The sequence below is a fragment of the Saccoglossus kowalevskii genome, chromosome 21, assembly GCF_978046115.1.
Source record: "Saccoglossus kowalevskii chromosome 21, keSacKowa6.1, whole genome shotgun sequence".
Classification (NCBI taxonomy): Eukaryota; Metazoa; Hemichordata; class Enteropneusta; family Harrimaniidae; genus Saccoglossus; species Saccoglossus kowalevskii.
This window is the reverse complement of record NC_140661.1, coordinates 3,158,005-3,172,176: the sequence shown is the minus strand read 5'-3', so window position 1 is coordinate 3,172,176 and position 14,172 is coordinate 3,158,005. Positions and strand designations below refer to the sequence as shown.

The window sequence follows — 14,172 nt, the reverse complement described above, 5'->3', positions numbered from 1 at the left end:
AAACTGCTTGTTGGTTTGGAATTGTTTCAAGGACAGACCCTTTCCTAAGCCATATATCCTGTATGTGGTGTCACAAGACAGCATGTATAAATATTATGTTTTTGCAAACAAGTGGTCCTAGTTTGTCTTTGGTATGTTTTTTGTCCCACACTTTGACTTCGTTTTTTGTATTTCGCATTGCTTCTGGTTTTAAATACAGTTTGTGACTATTTAAGTTGACATGGTAGATCAACAACACTAAGAAGTCCGTGTCCTCACCTACAACTACCATTGGTGCATTGACAGCAGAGTCTACAGCTGTCATCACAATAAGGACATCTGCATCTTCTTCAGCATTTCAAATCTTGATTCCCTTTACTTCCAGTTCAGTTCCCAGGATATTAATGAACCACTGCTTATTTGCTGCATTTGCAAGAAACTGTTGTTTCTTCATTATTCATAACCATGTCAGAATCAAAGTTTACACTAGTAGACATTTTCCCTATTGAACGCCTAAGATGAGTTGTGTCTTTTGTTGATGGTCTATCTGGATAGCCATCAAAAACAACTGTTGTTTCTTCATTATTCATAACCATGTCAGAATCAAAGTAAACACTAGTAGACATTTTCCCTATTGAACGCCTAAGATGAGTTGTGTCTTTTGTTGATGGTCTATCTGGATAGCCATCAAAAACAACTGTTGTTTCTTCATTATTCATAACCATGTCAGAATCAAAGTAAACACTAGTAGACATTTTCCCTATTGAATGCCTAAGATGAGTTGTGGTCTATCTGGATAGCCATCAAAAACAACTGTTTGATTCTTTACCATATTTGCGGTCAATGTAATCAAGGTAAAGTTTGCTAATGCCCTTATATGCTAGGCTTAGTGGCAATGTAATTCTCTGTAAAAGTGAACCTCCATCAATAACACACTTAACTCAATGGACATGTCACTAGTAATGGGACCAACACATTTCCAGACTGCTTCAGCTAAAGCTGGCTTGTTTGCTTCCCGCATCAGTCCATCAGAGGCAAACAATGCTGGTGGATGAATACACAGCTCATTTGTGAAAAGACTGAACAACTTGTCTGTTGATACAATTCCCCTTGCAATGGAAACAAGTCTTTGAAATATCAACTGGGAATCAACTTCATCTGCATCAAGCTTTAATGTTTTCACACAGCCTGTTTCTTTTTTAGTGAATGAAAAATCACTCACGCTTTTTCCAATCATAGACTTTATTCTTTAAGCACCAATAGACCTAGCATTATCGACATTCACTGTGTCATCAGCAACAACTCCAGTAGCTATACTACATAGAGAAGAGTTCTTTCTTGCACGAAGAAACTGTACTAACTCCATTAGGTCATTATGATCTCTAATTTGCCTGGTCTTTGCACTCTCTTTGTGTTGCTCACTTGGGATGTAAGAAACACCAGTGAACTTATGCATTGCATGATTGACGTCTGCAAATACAGGTGTTGATAGTAGCTAAACGGTACGTTGTATTTCTGACATACCTCTACCCCTTGTCAGCCCACTACTTGTTTTGACACTCCACATCAACACTTGTTCAATTGCAAGATCAGTCAATATACCTGCCCAGTATTCCCGCCTAACCACATGGTATCCATTCAGGAATGATCGAAATACATCAGCATTACTTTCTGGTAGTTTTGACATAGTCTGAAGATATATGTACACTGACTTTGCATAAAGATTATGGCCAGATGTCTGAAAAAGCTTTTAGATGGAGAGACCAGTTACCGGTTCTTACAGCTTAAATGAACTGCTGGAGTATTTCAATTATCTCTATGTACTGTAGCCATAACATGGATGTTCTAAGGAAAGCGAGTGATTCCTTGAATTGGTTGATTTTTTCTTGTATTAGAGTCAGTACTTCCTTCGAACAAACCGATTCTATCTCTGTCTCGTGTGCAAGCAGTCTCTCTAGGATGGTCCGTGCTTCTTTCAACTCATTTGTTGTATCTTCTGTTTGTGACTGATTTGCATTACTGGAATCGCCGTGTTCGGGTATATCTGTTAATTCACTAGCACTGGTATCTTCTTGGTAATTGAAGGTCATACATCATTGACAAAAGCAATGCATATAATGCTGCTTCCACTAGAATGTGACCCCTAATAGCCCTTGAAATGGCCTTGCCACTCAACATATATCCAACAGCATTCTCGGCATAAATTGTCTCCAATAGTTTCTTAAGTCCAGATCCACTCACCAATTGTCCAATGCAACCCAGAAAACTCATCTGCACATGCAGACCACCCAGTCTGAGAACAATATTCCTCACACTGCTACTTGTGGGCTCATTATGTTGGATTTCCAGTGATTTCCACCACAAAGGCTGGTCGAAGGTGAGCACTGGTGATACATCATACTTCTTGGCTTGTTCACTGATGAAGCACATAGTTGAGAAGATACATGCTTCATTAGTTGATTTCATATCAATTGGCATGAACATTATAGATGAGACCCCAGGATGAGGACCTTGATGTACCATTTGCATAAAACCATTCCAAGATGGTCTAGATGGATGTATCAACCACGAGATCCACATTCAATGTATCATCACCTGCTATCAAACTGGGTAACTGGGCATACTTTAATTTGGCCATGCCCTTTGATAACTGCTTATAATATTTATTGACTTTTGCAATAGAAACTATATCCTCGGATGTGACATGAACTTTAGGTATGGTGTTGTTCCACAATATCCCTGGTGTTATGGTCGTTATTATGCCCATACCATGAAACGTGTTCAGCCCGTCATTGGCCTGGACATTATGGTCAACATTATCAGCTACATGTTGTATAAAATGTCTGGGTGTGAAACAAGGAATGTCAGTTCCTTGGTGCAAGGTGGCACTATGTTCAAACTTGCATATGATGAACAAAACCCATGATTATGGAGAGAATCAATGAGAAAAGAAATTACGACATATTTTTGTGCTATTTAAGGTTCGTCTGGTTGCCATATAAGGAAATCACGTGATGATAATCAAAAGTCACATTGAATTTACAAACTGAGCAATTTATTATGATTGACAGTCATGCAAGTACTATATTAAAATATGATTACTCTAAATAGAGCAATTAATACAGAAAGGAAAAAGAGAAGTAATCATAGCAAAGTGTTTATATAAGTCTTGCCATAACAATCTTCCTTGTGTAACAGGATTCAGCTATATTTTGGAAATATCAGGGTGTTTAAAAAAAAGTTCAAACAGTGCTTAGTTTCCTAGATGCTGGTGCTTAGAAATAAAGGAAAGATATTTTGTTATATCTGGTATCTGGTAAAACAAAAGATTTGGTTGCCCACTTGACAGGATTAAAATAATTGTAAAAAAATGCTGAGATCAGCAAATTTGTGTTCTATAACTTGCGGATGGTTTCTTCAGTTTATCTAAATAAAAAGTGTATAGAAAACACTAGCAATATCTATATGAAATAATGTGTAGGCTGTAAGTAATATTAATTACAAAATATAAATGTAAGAAAAATCAGTTTTTTTTGGTAAATCTACAAAAAATTCCCTATCTTTTGATACCAAACTTGTTAATGTACTATTTACTTCCCGGTTCGGCCTGTTTCAGGGCTAAATCCACTGGACTACAGATCAAAGATGGCCGAATAACGGCTGTTTTTATTTTTGGCCATATTACTACTACATGAAACACGTGTTTTGATGTCAATAAACAATCTGTTGTATACGCCACTTGGAACTCGAGTTTCAAGGACACGCTCGCGACAACCCCTTCGCTTTAATATGGCGAGCACAAAGAGAACTTTCAAAAATTTAACGGGGACTGTGTCATTTTCAATGACTTGTTATTTTAATATTTCTAAGATTTTTCTGTTAGAGAATAACTTCATAATGTGTATCTCAATCAGAAAAGCTATTTTTGCTGTCAGGCTAGTTTAAAAGGCTAATCTTAAATTTGTACTCAATTGTGAATATTCCTTAAATCTACTTCATATACCTCAAATACCATTAGAGTTAATTCTAAAGTTTCTTTGATATTTGTAGGTACATTGCATTAGTACAGAATTCACAGCCAAGAAGCATGGTGGTGAAAAAGGTGTACCATTCCGTATACAGGTGGATACCCTCCTTCATTCAGGAGACACTGACACACATATACATTCAGGAAGTTGTCAAATCAAAGTATTCAAGGTAATGAACTACGAAAAAAAAAAACTATTAACAAATTATTATACATCAGTGGCACATAATGCTGCCTGTTAATTGCAAATACTATGTGATGGTAACTGCTGTGATGTGAGACATTAACCTAACATTGTTTATTACGTCTTATAGCCTAAAGGTGCCGATAGAAAACATAAAACAGATCGTGAAAAGATGGAGAAGAGGAGTGATCGTGACAAATACCAGCCTTCATATGAATACACAGTTCTTACATCGGTATGTGACAATTTATTAAGATTTGTCTCTGCATAGCTATTATGTCAAATTCCTTATTTTCACATTGAATCCAAAAATTGGATGGAATTTAGGTCGGGAACCCCATTGCCCATTAATATTAATTAATATGTTCCAAAATTTTTAAATTTGAACAATCCAATCTTGCATTTAAACACCCAAACAGACCTCGCCATCGCTCTGCTATTGCCCTGCTATTGCCCTGCCATTGCGCTGCCATTGCGCTGCCATTGTCCCACTATTGCCCTGCCATTGCCCTGCCATTGTCCCACTATTGCCCTGCCATTGCCCTGCCATTGTCCCACTATTGCCCTGCCATTGCCCTGCCATTGTCCCACTATAGCCCTGCTTATCTAACATATTTTATGTTTTGGGGCTGTGCACAGCTGATAACAAGTAATTTGATCACATGTGCAAATAATGTACAGTATGTGTGGAAATAGACTGGGATTCGTCAGAAGCAAGGGCCTTATTACCCAGGGAGGGGCTTATTTATACCTTAGGAAATACGGTAATAAAAGTAAATAATCATTGCCTTGGTTTTATAAAATAAACATGTCCTCCAGTTCAGCTAAAAATATTCTTTATGTGAATTCAGCTCTTTCGTTAATGCACTAATACTAGATGGTGCCAAGGGACAATGGTAAGTGAAAAAATGAAATAATGCAAGGAATATGTTTTCTTGCATCGGGATGAGAAGGTTCTAGGACAGAGCATTATTCGTTTATTTTTGTATTTTAATTGTCCTAGAATGAAAGCGACTACCCTGCTTCTGATAAGTCCCTTGTGAGTATACATTTAAATCATTACAACATTGTGTATGCATTTCTCAATTTGTATGTTGTCTATCATACAGTAATCCCTATCCTGTAATATTTATTGTAAGGAACAAGACCAATCAGTTTTTTGAAGCTGCTTTCTATCTCTGTGTATCCTGGACCAAACCTCTTCCATATACCGTTTGTGTACCCCTCCAGTTCTGTGTATATTACAGTTTGTATATGGTGGTCTTGTGGGAAGACAGTCAGTTCGTGGTGGTATACTGCATTGTACATGTTATGTACTGACTTTTGTCTGTTTCTCATTAGTGTTCTCTGCAACCGCCATTGGCAGAATCGCCGCGATACGACCCAACAGATAGTTTTAATTCATCATATGACGCAAGGTTTGTTGATTTTTTCTGATTATACACAGGTGTTGTCAAATGTGAATATTGTATGCAAATAGCATACATGTAATAATAATTAAATCTTGATTCAATCACAAATTTGTAAAAAAAAATACTAATATTATATTTTTTTCATTTGTATAGTGTAGGAAGTACTGCAAGTACTCCAAAGGCGGTAGATGCATCTGTTGTTGTTGTTGATGATGTGGATTCTGGTGGTCTAACAGAGGTAAGACTCCTTGAAGTTTTTTGTGTGACTATGTAGGTTGTTGTAACCTTAGCAACAGCCTTTCAAGTGCAAACGCCACCGCTTAGCAACCAGCATTGCAAAACAACCACCCTCATTTAGCAAATCACATTTATAGTAACCCTTAGAAAGCACTTCAAAGCAACCATTTATAGTAACCCTTAGAAAGCACTTCAAAGCAACCATTTATAGTAACCCTTAGAAAGCACTTCAAAGCAACCATTTATAGTAACCCTTAGTAACCATTTTCGTTTAGCAACCACCTCAACTTCTTGATAATTATCTTTTATAATTATATTTGTAAAGCAACTACTTCTTCTTTGTGATCACCTACTTTTGCTCAGCAACCACCATCTCTGGCAATCTGGCAGTGCTATTTCAGTAGCACCTGCAGAGAAGTGCAGTGCAGTGCTATTTTAGTAGCACCTGCAGAAAAGTGCAGTGCAGTGCTATTTTAGTAGCACCTGCAGAAAAGTGCAGTGCAGTGCTATTTTAGTAGCACCTGCAAAAAAGTGCAGTGCAGTGCTATTTTAGTAGCACCTGCAGAAAATGAGTAGATGTGCTTTTGGCAGTAATGACCACACCCTCCCAAAAATATGCAAATTAGATCAATGCAGTTATTTGCTCGTATCCCAGCAACCATTGGGCCAATTTAGTTCATATATGGTAGGATCACACCTTGAAATGAGTAGATGTGCTTTTGACAGTAATGACCACGCCCTCCCGAAAAAATATGCAAATTAGATCAATGCAGTTATTTGCTGCTATCTCTACCACCACCGTGTTGATTTTATTCATATTTGGTAGGATTATACCTTAGCACGAGTAAATGTACTTTTGGCAATAATGACCACACCCTCCCAAAAATATGCAAATTAGATCAATGCAGTTATTTGCTTTTATCCCAGGAACCATTGGATCAATTTTATTCATACTTGGTAGTATTACACCTTGACACGAGTAGATGTGCCTTTGGCAATAATGACCACACCCTCCCAAAAATATGCAAATTAGATCAATGCAGTTATTTGCTCTTATCCCAGCAACCATTGGGCTAATTTAGTTCATATGTGGTAGGATCACACCTTGAAATGAGTAGATGTGTTTTTGGCAGTAATGACCACGCCCTCTCAAAAATATGCAAATTAGATCAATGCAGTTATTTGCTCTTATCCCAGCAACCATTGGGCAAATTTTGTTCATATGTGGTAGGATCACACCTTGAAATGAGTAGATGTGCTTTTGACAGTAATGACCACGCCCTCCCGAAAAATATGCAAATTAGATCAATGCAGTTATTTGCTGCTATCTCTACCACCACCGTGTTGATTTTATTCATATTTGGTAGGATTATACCTTAGCACGAGTAAATGTACTTTTGGCAATAATGACCACACCCTCCCAAAAATATGCAAATTAGATCAATGCAGTTATTTGCTTTTATCCCAGGAACCATTGGACCAATTTTATTCATACTTGGTAGTATTACACCTTGACACGAGTAGATGTGCCTTTGGCAATAATGACCACACCCTCCCAAAAATATGCAAATTAGATCAATGCAGTTATTTGCTCTTATCCCAGCAACCATTGGGCCAATTTAGTTCATATGTGGTAGGATCACACCTTGAAATGAGTAGATATGCTTTTGGCAGTAATGACCACGCCCTCCATCAAATATGCAAATTAGATCAATGCAGTTATTTGCTCTTATCCCAGCAACCATTTGGCCAATTTTGTTCATATGTGGTAGGATCACACCTTGAAATGAGTAAATGTGCTTTTGGCAGTAATGACCACACCCTCCCAAAAATATGCAAATTAGATCAATGCAGTTATTTGCTCGTATCCCAGCAACCATTGGGCCAATTTAGTTCATATATGGTAGGATCACACCTTGAAATGAGTAGATGTGCTTTTGGTAGTAATGACCACGCCCTCCCAAAAATATGCAAATTAGATCAATGCAGTTATTTGCTCTTATCCCAGCAACCATTGGGCCAATTTTGTTCATACTTGGTAGGATTACACCTTGACACGAGTAGATGTGCTTCTGACAGTAATGACCACGCCCTCCCAAAAATATGCAAATTAGATCAAGTCAGTTATTTGCTGCTATCTCTACCACCACCATGTCGATTTTATTCATATTTGGTATGATTACACCTTGGCACAAGTAGATGTGCTTCTGACAGTAATGACCACACCCTCCCAAAAATATGCAAATTAGATCAATGCACTTATTTGCTGCTATCTCTACCACCACCATGTCGATTTTATTCATATTTGGTATGATTACACACCTTGGCACGAGTAGATGTGCTTCTGACAGTAATGACCACACCCTCCCAAAAATATGCAAATTAGATCAATGCAGTTATTTGCTGCTATCTCTACCACCACTGTGTCCATTTTATTCTTATTTGGTATGATTACACCTTGGCACGAGTAGATGTGCCTTTGGCAATAATGACCACGCCCTTCCAAAAATATGCAAATTAAAACAATGCAGTTATTTTATCTTTGATTTGACCCAGGTCCTGGTAATATACTAAGACCTTAATTAACAAAGGAGTCATGTACATCAAGGTTCACTCAGATTTATGAATACAGTTTTTTTAGTATACATGTATGACAAATAGTTTTGTTGCACTTGTGTACTCTGAGATTCTGAACATGGGTCAGTGGAAGTTTTTAGTTGTCAGTACAAAACTAGATTATGGGAAATCACTTTATGATGAGTTGTACCCACATAGAGTACAAATTCATTCACCTGTTTGCAGATGTTCCTTGTACTACTTTATAATCAAATAGCGGAGACTGTGACATTCATGTCTTGTTTTTTTAGCAACCACCTTCTCTTAGCAACCACCCCAGCATTTACATTCCTTTCATTAGTAACTACTTCTTAGCAATCAACTTTTAGCAACTAATTTATAGCAATCACTACTTTTCAGCAACCACAGTTTCTTAGCAATCAACCCCCTGTTATCAACTACCTTTGTAAAGTCTGAGTATTATTTTTTACAGCCACTGTCACCGGATGCTACTATACTACAAACATCCGAATGGTTACAGAGAAATCGGTTTGGAGCTTACAGAAAATTATTTCAGAATTTTGCAGGTATCTAAATATAAACTGACTGCCCCTATCTGTAGCTCCTGTTCAGAATTTTTCATTTGTTTTCTGTGTGGATGACAAGTTAGCAATTTCTACTTATCTTCATTTGGTGTTACTTGTGTTGTGTCTAACCCTGTACAAGTAAAGCTTGTGAACACTGTACATTATTACTTGTGTTGTGTTTAACCCTGTACAAGTAAAGCTTGAGAACACTGTGCATTATTACTTGTGTTGTGTCTAACCCTGTACAAGTAAAGCTTGGGAACACTGTACATTATTACTTGTGTTGTGTCTAACCCTGTACAGGTAAAGCTTGAGAACACTGTACATTATTACTTGTGTTGTGTCTAACCCTGTACAAGTAAAGCTTGAGAACACTGTACATTATTACTTGTGTTGTGTCTAACCCTGTACAAGTAAAGCTTGTGAACACTGTACATTATTACTTGTGTTGTGTCTAACCCTGTACAAGTAAAGCTTGAGAACACTGTACATTATTACTTGTGTTGTGTCTAACCCTGTACAAGTAAAGCTTGAGAACACTGTACATTATTACTTGTGTTGTGTCTAACCCTGTACAAGTAAAGCTTGAGAACACTGTACATTATTACTTGTGTTGTGTCTAACCCTGTACAAGTAAAGCTTGAGAACACTGTACATTATTACTTGTGTTGTGTCTAACCCTGTACAAGTAAAGCTTGAGAACACTGTACATTATTACTTGTGTTGTGTCTAACCCTGTACAAGTAAAGCTTGAGAACACTGTACATTATTACTTGTGTTGTGTCTAACCCTGTACAAGTAAAGCTTGGGAACACTGTACATTATTACTTGTGTTGTGTCTAACCCTGTACAAGTAAAGCTTGAGAACACTGTACATTATTACTTGTGTTGTGTCTAACCCTGTACAAGTAAAGCTTGAGAACACTGTACATTATTACTTGTGTTGTGTCTAACCCTGTACAGGTAAAGCTTGTGAACACTGTACATTATTACTTGTGTTGTGTCTAACCCTGTACAAGTAAAGCTTGAGAACACTGTACATTATTACTTGTGTTGTGTCTAACCCTGTACAAGTAAAGCTTGAGAACACTGTACATTATTACTTGTGTTGTGTCTAACCCTGTACAAGTAAAGCTTGAGAACACTGTACATTATTACTTGTGTTGTGTCTAACCCTGTACAAGTAAAGCTTGAGAACACTGTACATTATTACTTGTGTTGTGTTTAACCCTGTACAAGTAAAGCTTGAGAACACTGTACATTATTACTTGTGTTGTGTCTAACCCTGTACAAGTAAAGCTTGTGAACACTGTGCATTATTACTTGTGTTGTGTCTAACCCTGTACAGGTAAAGCTTGAGAACACTGTACATTATTACTTGTGTTGTGTTTAACCCTGTACAAGTAAAGCTTGAGAACACTGTACATTATTACTTGTGTTGTGTCTAACCCTGTACAAGTAAAGCTTGAGAACACTGTACATTATTACTTGTGTTGTGTTTAACCCTGTACAAGTAAAGCTTGAGAACACTGTACATTATTACTTGTGTTGTGTCTAACCCTGTACAAGTAAAGCTTGAGAACACTGTGCATTATTACTTGTGTTGTGTCTAACCCTGTACAAGTAAAGCTTGGGAACACTGTACATTATTACTTGTGTTGTGTCTAACCCTGTACAAGTAAAGCTTGAGAACACTGTACATTATTACTTGTGTTGTGTCTAACCCTGTACAGGTAAAGCTTGAGAACACTGTACATTATTACTTGTGTTGTGTCTAACCCTGTACAAGTAAAGCTTGAGAACACTGTACATTATTACTTGTGTTGTGTCTAACCCTGTACAAGTAAAGCTTGAGAACACTGTACATTATTACTTGTGTTGTGTCTAACCCTGTACAGGTAAAGCTTGTGAACACTGTACATTATTACTTGTGTTGTGTCTAACCCTGTACAAGTAAAGCTTGAGAACACTGTACATTATTACTTGTGTTGTGTCTAACCCTGTACAAGTAAAGCTTGAGAACACTGTACATTATTACTTGTGTTGTGTTTAACCCTGTACAAGTAAAGCTTGAGAACACTGTACATTATTACTTTGATTATTTGTCAGTGCACTAAGTATAACTTTAATTTTTCAAACTTTCTTTGAAGTGTATGATCCTAGCTGCCATATATTGCCAAAAATGATGATGTAGACAACTGTAATGTCTTGCCCACGATTACAAGTAAATAGTACACGTTGAACTTGTAACTCAGGGCACACTGAAACATCTAATATAGTGAGGTAATCATGCTCAACGTTTGAGGAATTTTCACAAAACTGCATGCAACAGTGCCGTGGTTTTCATGCAGTAAAAATTTAATTATTTCATGGTAGAAAAAATACCGAACTCATTTGACTTAGTGACCAGGGTATTCACAAAATCATGTTTTTAGTTGTTTTTTTTGGGGGGGGGGGGCACATATGCCATGATTGTGTTATTCTTATTAACATACAATGTACATTTCAAATTCTGTTTTAACAACGAGGATTCTGTCTTGACATGACTTGTTATAATCAATTTGAAGCTAACATTGGTTTATAACTAAATAGGCCCTGTATACGAAGTTCGCAAAACACATTCAGTCTTTAGAAATCACTTAGTTTATTACTAGGACAACTTCTGCTGTTACATTTATTATTTCCAACTTTTTTGCAGTAGTATTTTCTAGATTGAAGGCAGCATTTACAGTTAATTCAAAGTTCAAAGTTGCATTGGGATTACGCTGATATAGTGTAACAATGTCGGCACCGGTAATCTCTCACCAGTGCACAACGTAGCCAAAGTAAAAAGCATGATCATTTGAACACTGATATTACAAAACTGGAAGTTAAACCATTGGGAAGGAAAGTATTCAAAAATCAGTTTTTGGATGTTGCAATGGCAGTGGTGGGCCAGGATTTTTTTCCAATTAGTGGCGGTACGACCTACCTGTGAAGTATGAACAAAATCAGCTGAGCCAAAAATCACAGAGGAGTTACAAGCCGTTGCTGGTGAAATTTCTCGGTAATGAAAAAAGATATCAAAAATTGAAATAGTAACTTTGTGCCCACACTCAAGCTGCGTAGAATGAGCTATGTCTGAAGTGTTTTATCCTAAATTTGTAGGAGGAGATACATTTGGCGTGAAGCTATCCGAAAAATCGGCCAAGCCAAAAAAATCACAGAAGAAATAATACGTGAAAACACTGGAAATCACACACACAAAATGACAAAAATGATTATAAGGGCAATCCTAGCGGAGCGGATCGCCAATAAAAAAAACACAGGGACTATGTTATCCAATATCTTGTTTTATATTTTCTTATCAGGTGGAGATTTACTGAGACTGAATCGAGATGATTTAATCCAAATTTTAGGACCAGCTGATGGTATACGTCTGAATAACGCTTTACAAGAAAGGTAAAAAAAAATAAATAAAAAAATTCTTTAGACCAGGAAAGTCAGTTTCTCATTTTGCTTTCCACCTTTAAAGTGTGTGCCTGGCACATATTTTTCATGTATATAAAAAATAAGTAAACACTACAAATGCCTTGTTATTATTTCTGACATGGGACTGAATAGAGGACTTATTTTTTGGACACGCGTGTGTCCTCCAGTGGTTCAAGTATAATTTCATTCAACCGATTTTCTTTTAATTATATCATTCTTGTGATAATAAACTGCCAAATTGGTATTTTCATATATAAATTTTGTGAAGATTTTGAAAGGATGCAATGTATTTCACAATTATAAATCAGTACTCATAGGATGACTTCCTAAAACACCAAACACATATGTGACTCTGTATTGATATTCATGATATAATAAACTAATATATCCACATTTTAGTTTTACATTCATACTGTTGTTTCTCTTCGTTATCAGGCAAGTACGACCAAGGTTAACTATTTATGTATGTCAAGAGTCTGACCAAGGTATGTAGATTTCATAAACTTGAAATTGGTTGTCAAGCATATGTTATGATTAAAGTGCCTGTGCAATGCCCACCCACACGCTTCCCATTTCAGATCTGTGCCCCACTGAAATGGGCAATTATTGATTTTTTTGCTGAAAATGATTACTCGTATCCATTGGCAAGTAAATTTGAGATATTTCCCGTGCTGTAGCCACGCCCACCTATCCTGAAACGGTCGACTGTTTCCGGATTTCCGACTCTCGCCGAAAGTGCGCCACCAAATGCAAAAATATGAGAGGAAGCCATACCCCTGGGCCGTACTTTTATATCACTGTGTCATTCAACATACAACTGTACTTTTAAACGATATACATTTTTTAATCGGCGTATCTTTTGTCTGTTTAATTTTATTTTTGAGAGAGCGAATTTTTAGAAGTTGTTTTCACAACAAACATTTATGATGGTTAAACGTCGTGTTGTGGGCGATTGCAGTAATGCGTATAGTCATAGTGTAAGTATTTACACGTTTCCAATCGATCTGAAGGTGCGAAATCGGTGGACGAAAGCCGTGAAAATAACGAGAAAAGGTTGGGGTGGACTTCCTCCTAACAGCGTCATATGCAGTGTCCACTTCTGCACCTCAGATTCTTTTTTTTTTGTGTGTGAAAAACTGTCCTTGTCCATGACAAAACAACTAGGTTTTAACGAGAAACGCCGACAATACAAAACGTTTTTGAAAAAATAGATTCCGAACCAGCCCATGATCACTGAGACGGATTTCAGAAGGAAGAGAGATGTCGAGTATGTGTTTCAAATGATTTGATTTTTTTGCGATCCCGATTATCGCTTTATAGAGACCATCCGTGTTATGTAAAAGGTAGCAGTAATTTTGATAATGACACGAAAACGAAGCGTCGGACAAACAGGAAATTACGCAGCCCTCAGGCTTTTTTCATTTTCGCAGGCTAAAATTGTCTGAATTGTTCAGTTATTGGTGTTGAATGTTGAATTCACACCTTTGTTGCCTTTACTTGCAGCTTGATCGGCGTAATAATTTACGGAATAAGAATCCGGGCTTGAGCTGTCAATGTATTTTTTTAATATGATGTCATAATCATGAAAATCACACTAAATCCACTCTGAATTTGTCTGTATGTGAGTCGCTCTCAATAATTTTTGTTATCCAATTAAACGCCGCCATTCACGCACTTGTCCCCCTCATGACCCGACGCGTTCACCCATTACAACGCGGC

The 14,172-nt window shown here is 37.1% G+C and overlaps 1 protein-coding gene across 2 annotated transcripts in view; it reads left to right on the top strand.

Moving 5' to 3' along the window:
* Window positions 1-14,172, top strand: part of LOC102802540 (transcription factor CP2-like) — a 35,869-nt gene that overhangs the window by 14,517 nt on the left and 7,180 nt on the right. Inside the window, exons 6-13 of one of the 2 annotated variants that reach the window (XM_085495284.1) lie at window positions 4,030-4,176; window positions 4,321-4,425; window positions 5,194-5,229; window positions 5,532-5,608; window positions 5,756-5,840; window positions 8,889-8,982; window positions 12,333-12,423; window positions 12,889-12,938. In XM_085495284.1, coding sequence (XP_085351410.1) covers window positions 4,030-4,176; window positions 4,321-4,425; window positions 5,194-5,229; window positions 5,532-5,608; window positions 5,756-5,840; window positions 8,889-8,982; window positions 12,333-12,423; window positions 12,889-12,938 — 685 coding nt within the window. The remainder of the gene's footprint in view (window positions 1-4,029; window positions 4,177-4,320; window positions 4,426-5,193; window positions 5,230-5,531; window positions 5,609-5,755; window positions 5,841-8,888; window positions 8,983-12,332; window positions 12,424-12,888; window positions 12,939-14,172) is intronic. The other variant, XM_085495285.1, reaches the window with a different exon arrangement.